The 13932-nt window shown below is 37.7% G+C and overlaps 1 protein-coding gene across 1 annotated transcript in view; it reads right to left on the bottom strand.

Moving 5' to 3' along the window:
• Positions 1-13665, bottom strand: part of Adck1 (aarF domain containing kinase 1) — a 38874-nt gene extending 25209 nt beyond the window's left edge. Inside the window, exons 1-3 of the mRNA XM_083125171.1 lie at positions 13488-13665; positions 6016-6194; positions 5403-5492 (exon numbers count right to left, since the gene is read on the bottom strand). Of these exons, the coding sequence (XP_082981297.1) occupies positions 5403-5492; positions 6016-6147 (222 nt within the window). The 5' untranslated portion in view covers positions 6148-6194; positions 13488-13665. The remainder of the gene's footprint in view (positions 1-5402; positions 5493-6015; positions 6195-13487) is intronic.
• Positions 13666-13932: the final 267 nt, after the last annotated feature.

Raw genomic sequence — 13932 nt, 5'->3', positions numbered from 1 at the left:
AATTCAGGAATAAATACAGAGAAACTGATTTTTTTCTTAAGGTTCGTGGAGGGGGGGGATCCTGGTGAAGATGGTGGACCAATCGGGTGGTGCATCTGCTGGGTGCACGCTTCTCGTTAACTAACGCTAACCAAGCTGAATCCAGTTCGAACCCCGTGTCGCAATTAAGATTATCTTTTTCCTCATGAATGACTATTGCTTCTTTGATAATTGGCTTTAGCAGGCAAATGTTGGGAGCCCATTGCCACACTGTCGGTTTGCTCGTAGTACTGTCCACCGCAGCTGAAGTAGGTACAGGTCAGTGAGTGTTTGAACAGACTGAGACTGATGATTTCTGGTGTGAAGGGCATTCTAGTAATTCCAGTGAATCTTGAAGAGGCACTTTGGTAAAGAGTGACACTACGTCGAAGCTGACTAAGATGTCATCTGGTGATGTTCTGATCTGCTGCAGCATCTTGATGAATTCAGTGGAGTTTGTCACATGATGTTCACATTTACCTATTAGTGGTTGAAGCTGGGCTGTCAGGAATTTGGCGAGTCTGCACGTTGGGCATCCAAAGGCGCTGACGATCGGTCTTAATGGCACTGCGGTCTTGTGTATTTTTGACAGTTCGTACAGTCGTGGTGGTATTGTTCCGCCCGGTGTCAATTTAGCCTGAATGGGTTTCGGCAATGATGTTTTCTTCAGAAGTGCTCTGGTCTTTCTTTCAACTGCTGCTGTGGGATCTCGGGGAATTTTCTTGTATGTGGGGTCTGATAGAAGTTCTGAAATTTTTCTTGTCGTAGTCTGCGGTCTGGAGAATAATTGATGTGTTTCCTTTGTCTGCTGGTCATATGAGGATGTCCTTGTCTTCTTTTAGTGCCTTGAGTGCGGCTTTCCCTGCTGGTAAAATGTTAGGTCTAGGTGGAATGGCCCTTTTAAGGGCCACATATGTTTCTCGACGTATATATCTTGAGCAGTCTCGTCGGGAAGATCTTTTACAGTCTGCTTGATACTGTTGATTATGTCCCTGAGGGGGATGCTTTTAAGTGCCGCAGCAAAGTTTAAACCCTTCGAAAAGATAGATATTGTGGCTTCATCCAAAGTCCTGTCTGTTAGCTTGACCACGGTGCGGTTGGTGTTCTGGCCGACTGGCTTGGTTGGCTGCTTCTACATGGCTCAATTTCCTTGTTTGTTTTGCACTAGTCTGGTTTGTTTGTAGTTCCATGAGGGCTCTGCTTTCAATTGCCTTATGATATTTGGGATTTATAATTTTTAAATAAAAAATAATGTGATAAATAAAACAGACTGCTTGTTTTCACAGTTAAGTTGCTACACTACAACAATGTAACATTGACAACATCCAACATCTTTTTTGTTTAAAACATTTTAACCATAGTTATAACTGTATCTTTAATCAAAAATAAATGTCTGATGAAGGGAGTGTGTGTTCTCCTGAAATGTCACAATGAAAAACTGTGTTTTTATGCTTGTAATAACCGTAGACTACAAGAGAAATAATTTTACAATGCAAGCAATGTGTACATACAAAAAAAATATCTGCTAGGTGTTGTTGGATTCTTTCATTGACAGATCTGATGGACCTGTCGATGTAATGCGCCTTGCACTTGCACTCTGCATCATATACACCTGGGTTATCAAGGGGGGAGCAGAAGAACCATTTGTATTTGTTTAGCTTATCAGCTATTTTGGTATTGGGTTTGTGCACTACTTTCATGTCATAGGGAAGAAGGGGTTTGGATATGCGATTGGATGTGGTGGGGGAAGGCAAACAACTTATACTTGCAGTTGATTTTAGCTAGATTGTGTCTGGGTAGGGTGCCTGACCTGTAGAATACAGGAACTTAATTTAAGTCGAGATGGCATTCGTTTTGAAAAAAACTAAAATTGACAAAAAGGATACAACAAAGATTTCACACAGGTAAAACAGCGGAAGCAAAAAATCAGGCAAAGCCAGGCTTCGTCACTCAGTGGTAGAGCAATGGCACGGAATGAGAGAGACCCGGATTCGAGCCTGCAATTTTCGCTAACAGTTCAACGTAACAAAGAATGAGATTCTGATAAAATCTGGTGCTTGAAAGATGTTCACTCTGTTCTATCAGTAATACATTTTTGAGGTTCTATTATTGGAAGGAAAGTATTCCAGTGACAAATAGCATAACTGATGAGAAGATAAGACTGCCCAAAATTTTAAGAAACCTCTGGTAAAAGTAGGAGGAGAGGGGAAAGGTTAAGTTGTTCCCAATCAAAGTTTGCCAGAAGATCTGCCGTGGTCATCACCATTTGGAATACGGTGGTTCTGTATAAGTGCCTGTGTAAATGGTTTCCTACTTTTAAGATAATTTAATTTTTATATCAGAGAATATTAAGTTTTAATTGGATATCAGGAAAGGATGCATAGGTGTAAGTAGCAGAGGGCCAAGGAGTTAGACATCCTCAGAAAATAATTCCTAGCTATGTCTATGAAAGGGGAAATAATTTAGAAGTACAGCAATATTACTGAATTAACCATAATTTATTATGAAATCTCTACTTAGAGGGGTTGGGCCAATGTAAGGGAAGGGGGTTGTAACCTCTATTGAGTTATAACAGCATGAATTGTTAAAAATACATTAAATACACAATCTTGTATAAAATTATTGCAAGCTTTCTTTAGCCTAGCATAATGCAATCCTCACAGACAGCATGGATATGTGTGTCGTGTTTGTTCTATCATATCATACAGCGTGAGCACAAAAACACTCCCTGGTTTCAAGATGTCATAAAATTAATAGTTACTTGAATATTTTGTATTTTGATAAAATTGATATCCAAAGCTCAGTAAACTCAAAATATTTTAATATCTTTCTTTTCAGAATCGCTACTTGTGAATTTGGTAGCTAGAGGGCAGTAACATCGAAAATGGCGTTCACTCCGCAGCAAAGAAGCTGGCGCGTGTTAGAATTTGCCAAAACAAGCAGTGTTGTGAGAGTGCAGCGTGCATTTAAACGGAAGTTTAATGTTGATCCACCTACACACAAATCCATTCTGCAGTGGCATAAAACATTTGTTGAGAGAGGATGCATTTGTGATCAAAGAAAAGAACATTCTGGCCGACCGTCCATCTCTGAGGAAATTGTGGAGCGTGTGCGAGAAGCCTTTGTACGCAGTCCCAGAAAATCAACACGTCAAGCCAGCAGGCAGTTGCAGGTGCCACAAACTACCGTAAGCAAGATTTTACAGAAGCGTTTGCGTTTTCACCCGTAACGGCTGCAATTGGTTCAAAAGTTATATCCACAAGACAAGGTAAAGCAACGTGAGTTTTGCGAGACTATCCACACTTTAATGGAGGACGATGAAACCTTTCTGACAAAGATCATTTTTACTGATGAGGTGACCTTCCACTTGAGTGGAAAAGTGAACAGGCATAATGTTAGGATCTGGGGAAGCGAGCATCCACATGCCACTCTTGATGTGGAACGTGACTCACCCAAGGTGAATGTTTTTTTGTGCAGTGTCAGAGCGTCGAGTGTACGGTCCGTTCTTCTTTGAGGGGCGAACAATCACAGGTGAAAGCTACTTAACCAATGCTACGTGACTGGTTAATTCCTCAACTTGCTGCAGAGAGAGGTGACTACATTCTACAACAAGATGGAGCACCCCCACACTGGCATCAATCTGTACGCAGCTTTCTGAATGACAACCTCCCACACCGTTAGATAGGACGAGCTGGACCCAATGATCAAAATCTATGCAAGTGGCCCCCACGATCACCGGACATGCCAGTTTGTGACTTTTTCCTTTGGGGGTTCGTGAAGGACCAGGGCTATGTACCTCCACTAGCCACAACCTTGAATCATCTTAAGGAATGCATCAGTACAGCTGTCAACATCATCACACCAGATACGCTTGAGAAGGTGTGGTTGGAGCTGGATTATCGTCTCGATGTTTCCCGCGTAACAGGTGACGTGCACATTGAGCATTTGTAATTCAACGAACACCACGAAAACTTTATGAGTTTTTACAACTACTGTGAACATTTCTGTAGAATACTACTTTTGGTATTAAAGTTATACCCTTTCAAAACCAGGGAGTGTTTTTGTGCTCACGCTGTACATCCCCTTGTGTTTCTCTAAATAAATTTTTCTCACATTCTTCATTCAAATTGGGGATTCAAGGGTAACGTAATCAATGTTAGTACATAATTCTTAAAGCTTTCCTGGCAGTGAATAAGAGATTCTGTTGAGATATCAACCAGGTCAGTTCTGGTTATGCTTCAAAGCTTTCGAGAGCTAACACGTCTCATCCTCGGGGACTGAAGTTAATGTCTGAAGGTGAGTGACATTAGCACCTGTGGAAGCATATCTGAAACTGACCTGACTGATATGATGACAGAACCTCCAGAACATCATCAATGTTAGTACATATTTGATTTACATGCGCATATATTACTAGTTCCAGGGTGAGTTTTTTATTTATTTATTACGTCTTGTTTATCGTGGTGAAGTTAAGTCTTTTGTAATCTTTTCTATCACTTAACCATGTTCAGTGTACGAAAATTAGAAAACAATTTAAGAATCCCAGTAAACAATGCTTCAATTGTGTCTTAAAGACATGCACTGAATATATGTTCCAGAATTCGAGGGGCACATATTTTTGTGTGTCATAAGGATCCAGATATTCCTTTTTTCCTATGCTTAGTACCCTAAGGTTACAAAATAAGGTATACAATATTTTGCCATTTATTTATTATTAATTCAGATGAACAAAAATCACAATATTAATTCTTGTCCACGTAGTACACCCAATTGTCAACCTCACTTCCATGTAGTACACCCTGAACTGTATTTTGCAGACAAACGAGGCTCTGGCAACTGGCCCTACGGCCAGTATAATTCTGTGTGTGCCCTGTGCTGAGTGACCATTTACAGCCTCAGCTTTTAACAGAAGTCAGAATATTTTAAGATTTTAGTTATGCAATGTTAGAGTTGCTATTTGTAACGATAAGGGGCTGAACCCCGTATAATGTGACAGGTGCAAAATATCTTCAGTGCTGACGCACCCAAAATTTTAAAATCAAATTAAAAATTCAAATTAATTCTTGTGTTTACCAAATATTTAAATTAATAAATGTCTTGCAACAGTTCCCAGAAACACCTCACAATTCAAGCTTCATACATACAATAGGGAAATCTTTCAAAACTGAGAACAAATACTAAAAATTTTATACATCTATCAGTCAGTACATATTTTGATTGCCAACTAGTCTTGAGAGTATGTGAGAAAGCAGTCCTTACTGTTAATGTCTAAAATGAATAGAGAATACATGACTAATGCAGTGATCTGATCCATATCACACCTCTTAACATTAGAAAAGTGTTACATAATATTTGCAAACTGTACAAAAATTAAAAGCACTTACTGTGGATTTTAGTTCAAAATATTCATCTGATGTACTGTCCAATCCGGAACCGTAGAGATTCCTCTTATAGTCCAATCCAATATGAAACACCTTCAACAACAAAAAAAAATATATTAAAAATAGCCATTACTCACAGTTTGAAGTAACATGTACTCACAGTTTAAAGTAACATGTACTGAGAATTAGAGCACTAATTTACAAACACTATTCTACAATTGGTATACAAATTTGATTACAGTGGAAGAAACATGTGATTTGTCAATAGTCTGATACCACTAGCTTTCCAAATACACATTCCCTCACTCTTATAAGCTGTCAAACAAGATACAGTACTATTTTTTTAATCCAGGACTTACTCTACATTGTTAGCAAATGATTTAGTCCAACTTTACCTGTCACGTGATCATATCTAATGATGTGACTTCTCTTGTAGGCTATGCTCAATTTCCACATGTATGGTATTTTTTACCTTTTTTATTGAATAGAAAAATGCAACCATCACTACAAAAATCATAGCCCCAATAACAATGCAATATTTTATACAAGCTTTTGCAAAAATAATGAAAATAGAAAGGTACTGCAGAAAGAATCGTAAATTAACGTAATTACTCACAGTTCTTGCTGCCCTTCCGAAGCGAACAATACCAATTGAGTCAAGGTTGTACTGGTTAGCCCTGTATGATACTATGGTACCCAAAGTGGCACCTGCTACCACTGCTACTTTTATAAGATTCCGTGGCCACATTGTGGATGTGAACAGATAATGGGATTAGGCTTCTACGATACATTTATCTGAAAGGAGCAGAAAATAGGTTCATTAGTATACCGCACTTAAAAATTAATATGTAGACACTAATAAATAGGGTGCAGGATTTTACACATATACCTTTCCTTATTTGTACTAACAGATAGGATTTGATGCTTCAAATGAATTTCATGTTGTTTCAAGCCTGACAATGCATTTTTATAGTGACTAAAATGGCTACTGTGCATAATCTTGCCTAAAAATGCATACTTTTGTTCCCCTTCCTTCCTAGTCCAGCCTTCTTTCACTGCTCTGGTTCTCTCAACAATACATTGTAGAAAGTAGTCTTTTGTTTTATGAGTGTTCCATCAAATATTTTGTCTAATCACCATTGCTCATCATTGTTGTGGTTAGCCAAAAGTAAAAGAAAAGCAACACAAAAATGACAAAATACAATAAAATATAAAAAAATCAAGTGTGCAAATAACTACGAAATATAATAACAAATTCATATTCACGGCCTTTTTAAGTGCCTACTTGCCAAGTTTTTAGTCATTATAAACCACCCCTCTACTGAAAGCGAATATAAAAATAATAGAAACCAGGATATGAGGATTATGTGTACCTTAATTTTTTTTTCAATAGTGTTTTACTTGTCTGTCCCACACTTTACCTCCCTTCTCCAAGCTCAGTGAACTCTGTATGGCAAACATACATTTATATGCATATACAAGCCGAATTTGAACATTTGTTCTCTAATTAATTGGCCTAAACTTTAAACCTACATAAGAATGAGTAACATAAAAATTTAACATATTCAATTCTGCATTAAGTTATGGTAACCAATTATTTTCAAGTGTGCCTTTGATTTTGTTATCATCGTTAGAACAAGAAAGTGCTGTAGAGGTCTCTTAGATAAGCTACGGCCATGAGGGTGAATGATTAACTGATGCAATGGTGATGAGAAAACACTAATAGGCTAATTGGGACTGGACCTCCACTTTAAAGTGGAACCTGAACCGCTAAGTGCCTCCATCGGGTATAGAACCCCTTACAATGCAATCAACCCCAGGGTCGAACTGGAACACCGGGACACTGTGCAGAAAACACACATTCGATGCCTTTTTTCCCCAACAGCTCACCATCACAAGGCCTGTTGAGGAAAATTGCCACCACCCTCTTGCCAGACACAGTCCGGCCCTGTGGGGAGGCCCTACAATCTGTTTTGTAGGTAAGGTTGACACAGATCTTTGAACCAACTATCATTCGTTGTCTATCTTTTGAACTCGGAGGAAAATTCTATACAAGAAAAAGTATTTGTTTTTGTAACAACTTTTGTCATAGCGAAATATAGAGCTCAAAAAATATAGACATCAAAAATGGTCAAATTTTGACCTTCAATATCTCAGAAACCACCAGACGGGAAAATATCAGCACGGGTTCCTTTTGTTTTATTGCGATTTCATCATGCTACAAATGCAATTTGAATATGGTTTGATTTTGATTTATTTGTTAACACATACTGCGGAGTTTTGGCTATTACTTAAGATTTTGTTCAAAATATGCTTTCGTAGTTAGGTTAGGTTCTCTTAGCATCAAAATAAAGTCCCTAAATGCATTCTACTATGATTCCGTTTTACTTCTACATTAATTCCCACTAGTCTACGATACTTACAGCTGCTTGTCAACGGAAAATACATTGTCCATGGGAAGCCTGAATGCTTGCGTAATGTAATTTTCAAGTTGTTGTTTTTTTCAACATACATAACTTATCTTTGAAATCCAAACAGCTCATTACTTTAAGGAAGGTTTACATTTTGTGTGACAATGATTGCCAAAATTCTACGATAATTTGTGTTCCTGCTAGGTTAATTTGGAAAAAAATCGTAAAACAGTCGGAACCATTACCAAAAAAGCTGACACTTTGGAATTTTAGTCATCCTTGATCAATATGCAAATGGGCAACTTTAATCAAAATAAAAATATATATATTCTGGATAATTTTGCGGTTTACATCATTTACCACTTTGGAGGTTTCAAATGTTGACAGTGTCAGCAGTGTTTCATTAGTATAAGTGACTCTTAGGCAGATTTGATTGTAAAATATGTCTATTAGTGTGAATTAAATGTAACTTGTTTGTGCTTCACACATGCCATTCTTTGCCATGTAGCTGTGCTGTGGTACAGAGATGTGTAGCTTTGTAGCGTGCTTTTAATTTGTGGTAAAAATGAAATTAACTAAGTGTACGAAAATTTCACAAGTGCATTTTTAAAATGTGACCAGAATGCAACTCGAAGAATACCTATGCATGTTCGTAAGGATAGAAAAAAAATGTACATTTTCAAGAAGTGTATGGATATCTTTGTGATTTTTAGTTTCAGAAGTGGAATATTTAGGCTAGTTCAGGAGTGTTGGGTTTGGTGTGTTGAAGTTTTGCAGATTTTTTCTCACCTTCTGTGTGCATATTATGGTATTTAATGAAAGAAACGGTAACGGTTCCAATTGTTTTATGGGCCCAAGTTAGGTTAGGCAGGTTAGGTTTGGTTCCCTTAGCATTAAAATAAAGTTGCTAAATGCATTCTACTAAGGTTCCGATTTACTTCTACATTCATTCCCACGCTTCTACGATATTTACTGTCGCTTGTCGACGGAGAATATCTTGTCCATGAGAAGTGCGTAAGGTAGTTTTCAAGTTGTTTTTTTTCAACATAAATAACTTTTTTCGAGTCCAAACAGTGCTCATTACTTTAAGGAAGGTTCAAATTTCGTGTGACAATGATTTCCAAAATTCTACGATAATTAGTCTTTGTGCTAGTAGAAATCATAAAACAATCGGAACCATTACCGTTTTATGATTTTTTTTCAAATTCTCCTAGTAGAAAGAATAAATATCATAGAATTTTGGAAATCATTGTCACACAAAATTTGAATCTTCCTTAAAGTAATGAGCACTGTTTGGATTCGCAAAAAAATTATTTGTGTTGAAAAAAAAAACAAAAAAAACTTAAAATATACCTTATGCAAGCATGTGCTCTTCCCATGGACAAGGAAGGTATTCTCCATTGACAAGCGACAGTAAGTATCGTAGACTACTGGGAATGAATGCAGTAAATCGGAACCTTAGTAGAATGCATTTAGGGACCTTATTTTAGTGCGAGAACCAAACCTGACCTGCCTAACCTAATCACAAAAGCATATTATTATTGAACAAAATCTTAAGTAATCACTAAAACTCTGCAGTGTGTGTTAACAGACGTAAATCGCAATTGAACCATGTAAAAATTGGGTAAATATGTGATATCACCCGAACGGATTTCTTCAAATTTACAGGAGAAACTACTTACTGAAATCAGTTTCTGTAGCATTGTTGAAGTTCTTCGAGGTATTATCTTTCGCAGAAACTGAAAATGTCACCATAGAATGGTGCAGAACAAGAAATAATCACTTTTTATATAAGGAACTTGCATTTTCTGTAAAGCGACAACATTATGCCGTTGTTTCCATTATGTACCTGAAGATGACGCGAGCATCGAAAGTCACGCGGTGTCACCAGTGTTTCCAAACGTGCCTTTTTTACGATATTTTTTTTTTACCTATGCTCACCTAACCTAACCTAACCTTGCCGGAAATGGTCCGTGGGGCTATCGTGAATAATTTTTGGGGCTATCGTGAATAATTTTTGGGGCTATCCATCAATGGTTTGTGGGGCTATCGTGAATTGTTTTTTGGGGCTATCCGTCAATCGTTTGTGATGACATAATGAACACGAAAGTAGGTATTTTTTGGTTAAGATGGTTGAAACACTGCATACCCACTCAAAATCAACAAAACACAAGCACGGCATGCAATGATCCATGATGAGTGCATGCCATATTGTCTGTTACCCAAGTGGAACAAGGAAGACAAATAAAGACTCGTAATATGAAAAGTTGACACTATTTTATGGAAAAAGGCATAACTTCACCTTAAAGAATCTTCCGCAATGCAGAATAGGTAAGTATCAATGCTAAAATTAAGGAAATAAACGAGTGAGAGGTGTTCGGGCGATATCGCATAATTACCAAAAATTGCATTTGTAGCATCATGAAATCGCAATACCAAAAGGAGCCTGGGTAAGACTGCAGAATATGGGGTGCTTAGGAGGAATGCGATTCATAATTTTTTGGTAACGTTTTGTAGTTAGTAATCGGGGAAAGTAAGTTTTAAGGTACGGAAAAAATTTTTTCTTTAAAAAAACCAGAAAAACGTGTTCAGGTTGGGCGGTATTGAAATCGTAGCAACGAAGGAAAAGGCATATTCCTGCACAAATCTAGCGAAAGCAAAAAATGCCTATGTTGTTAGGTAGCTAGGTTTAGTTCACTTAGCCTAAATAATAATTAGTCATTGTATTTATGCTAATGAAACCTAACCTAACAGGCCTAACCTAACCTTGTAGGCATTCTTCGAAGAAATAATGAAAGAAACTGTGCGTAAACAATATATGGAAACGAACGAATGGAGAAATGCACTGCTTTTAGTAGCAGGAAAAACATTTTTCATTGTATTTATGCTATTGGAACCCAACCTAACAGGCCTAACCTAACCTTGTAAGCATTCCTCGTCAGAAATAATGAAAGAAACTGTGCGTCTGTGGGTGGAATCCGGAGCGACAAATCAACTCGAATGCCGCGAAACGAAGGGTCTCACTTATCGCACAACACTTGAGCACGTAAACAATATGGACGCGAACAAATGGAGAAATGCATTGCTTTTAGTAGCAGGAAAAACATTTTTTATCAGCAATAATATAATAGTAATCGTAAAAGGAACACCGGAAAATGGAAGTAGAAGGTACGTACTTTCAGGGGATATAAATTTTGTTCGTCTATTTAGAGGAAAAAAGCAGCCCATGTTCTGCAGTGAGACCGGAGCCTGGGCCAAAGAAACTGATGAAAAGTAAAAGTACTCCAGGATTTCATTCACTTGTGTCACATTTTAGGACAAAAGGTCTCGGGCATTTGTGATTTCCTAATGTTTTGTAAAACATATAAATCTGTCGATTAAAGGAAATTACAATGTCATTTCGAGGGGGAGCACTCTGTCACTAGGAATAGCTTCTATGCTAAATCCATGGGTTGAAACATAAGTATACATAAAACAGTATATTTCTCTAATACTTTTAGAAGGTTCATTTTCAAGGGAGTACACTCAGGCACCGCAGCAAAAATATTTTAAATCTCAGAGCACACTCATCCAAGTCATGGTACTCCTTAATTGATTTTGAAGCGAATTTAAAATATAGATAAAGTCTCCAATTTTGTTAATTTTCGGTATACTAACTAATTTTGACCTCGTAATCACGAATCTGTTGAAAAAAACCGGGGTTCACGTCTGAAAATTTGAAAAAAAGCAGATTGAATTTTTTTATATACAGTGCGTTCATTTCGATCTGCAGCCGAGAGATCGGGAGAAACGTGGCGGGCGGCGCTGATGGAGATGCCGACATTTGAGGCCTGTAATGTCCGCTTATTTTTGTGGACATCTTGCGAAACGAGCACTAACCTGTGTTATAACACGCAAAAGTTCTTCTGTAATTCTTCCAAGTTCCACTCTTATATACACAAATAAATATGCTTTAGAAATTATATTAAGAGCCACAGATAATACTCTGTAAAACATTTTAATCATAGTTTTGACCAGTAACGTCCTGCTTAAGTTTATATCCTTGAAAGAGTTTTGTGTCGATGGGGATCGTTTGGAGGTTTCGAATGTGCAACACTGTATCAAGATTACGCTGCAGACGAACCGTTAAAAGCTAATGGTGTTCGTGAGCTTCCTTGCAATCCGAAATCTCCTAGCTCAAGTTTTTTGTTCCTTCGCGACTACAGAGCTGTGAATATAGTGGCAGGCAGATGTAAACCAAGAGCGTGTTAATTTCGTACTGTGCGTAAGATTGTTATTCTTGGTTACTTGCCGTTACTTGTTTGTGTTATTGCAGTGTGTATGTGTGTTGTGTCAGTGAGACGATTGGAATACCAGCCGCAAGGTTCACGTTAGAACAAAGATTTTTTATGTATGACACGTACGTGAAAACAGACTCGTGTCGAGAAGTGTGTAGGCAATTTGTACATAAATTCCCAGGTGTTTCACCTCCACACAGAGATACGGTTAGACATCTTGTCCTTAAATTACGAGAAACTGGATCGTTAAATTTTAAAACGCCTAAGTAAAAACGACGGATTCTAACTGAAGCAAAACTCGATGATATTGGTGCAGCTTTAGAACGTTCTCCAAACAAACCTCTACGCCGTGTTTCACAAGAGGTGGGCGTGTCAAAATCATCGGCACATTCAGCCACTAAGCTACTAAAATTAATACCGTACTCTTATAACACAGGTTAGTGCTTGTTTTGCAATATTTATATAAATGTCTGCATACGTCCATAAAAATAAGCGGGCATTACAGGCCGCAAATGTCGGCACCTCCGTCAGCGCCGCCCGCCACGTTTCTCCCGATCTCTCGGCTGCAGATCGAAATGGACGCACGGTATATAGGTGTATATGCGTAGTTTTACGAACAAAAATGTAATCTCCTGTCGTTTACAAGAAAATGATTTATGATGTTCAATTCTAGTATGATCCCTATTTGTTCGATGAATTTAGGGGTGAAATGAGTGCTAATGGAACCTAACCTAACAGGCCTAACCTAACCTCGTGTGAATGGTTCGTGGGGCTACCCGTGGATGGTTGTTGGGGCTAACGTCAATGGTTTGTGAGGCTACCCGTGGATGGTTTGTGGGGCTACCCGTGGATGGTTTTCGGGGCTAACGTCAATGGTTTGTGGCGCTACCCGTGGATGGTTTTTGGCGCTATACGAACAATTTTTGTACAATTTCCAGACGTGACCCCCGGTTTTTTACAACAGATTCATGATTAGGAGGCCAAAATTAGTTAGTATACCGAAAATTAACGAAATTGGAAACTTTCTCTATATTGTAAATTCTTACCTTGATTTTTAATTCTATATCATGTTAATCTCTGTTTCATCAAACTTTCCTACAATCCAATTAAGTTTTAAATATTTTTATCATTATTTTGTTATTGAATGGGTATCACAATCAACTTACAATTACATATCACAATATGTTGAACACATTGCATTAAACTTCGTGAAAGTGTTCCATTTATACAAAACTCTGGTGTGCACTGAAATATTTGAATCACCTATTTTTCACATCACTAGTATACGAATATGTTCATATAACTTGTGAACATATACTGGTTACTTAAGGAAAATTTGGGTCGTATGTAAACCAAGTAGTTAACCTAATTCCATTACCAACATAATTCGTAGAACTTACCATAAATGAGCGACAATTAAACATAATGATCTCAAGCACATTTGCCTCATATTTAGCTACAAACGTACGATTGTCACATTCATTATTTACACATAAATACGTGTTTTACATATCGGTATTAAATTAGCACAAGCATCCCGTTACCACACGTCGTCAACACCATCAGGATTGCCAGATACTTGAAAGCCGCTTTTACTTAAACTTTCGTAGTTTTCATTCATCCAAAAAAGTTGTTATGTAAGTCGTAAGTTTATTTTCGAATTATTGCACAACTAACTGATTTACGAAAAGATGTTATCTAATTCTTGTTTCGCGCATTTCGTTTTCCCTTCGTTTTGCTTAACGAAGATATATTCTGAAGTACACCCAACGGAAAAAATGGGCGCCTCCAGGATCACTCAGCAACCCAACATTGTTGAGTAGCAAGAACCCTGGAGGCGCTTGC

Source organism: Lepisma saccharinum, chromosome 7 (assembly GCF_977018435.1).
Source record: "Lepisma saccharinum chromosome 7, izLepSacc3.1, whole genome shotgun sequence".
NCBI classification, from domain to species: domain Eukaryota; kingdom Metazoa; phylum Arthropoda; class Insecta; order Zygentoma; family Lepismatidae; genus Lepisma; species Lepisma saccharinum.
This window is presented reverse-complemented; position numbering and strand designations above follow the sequence as displayed.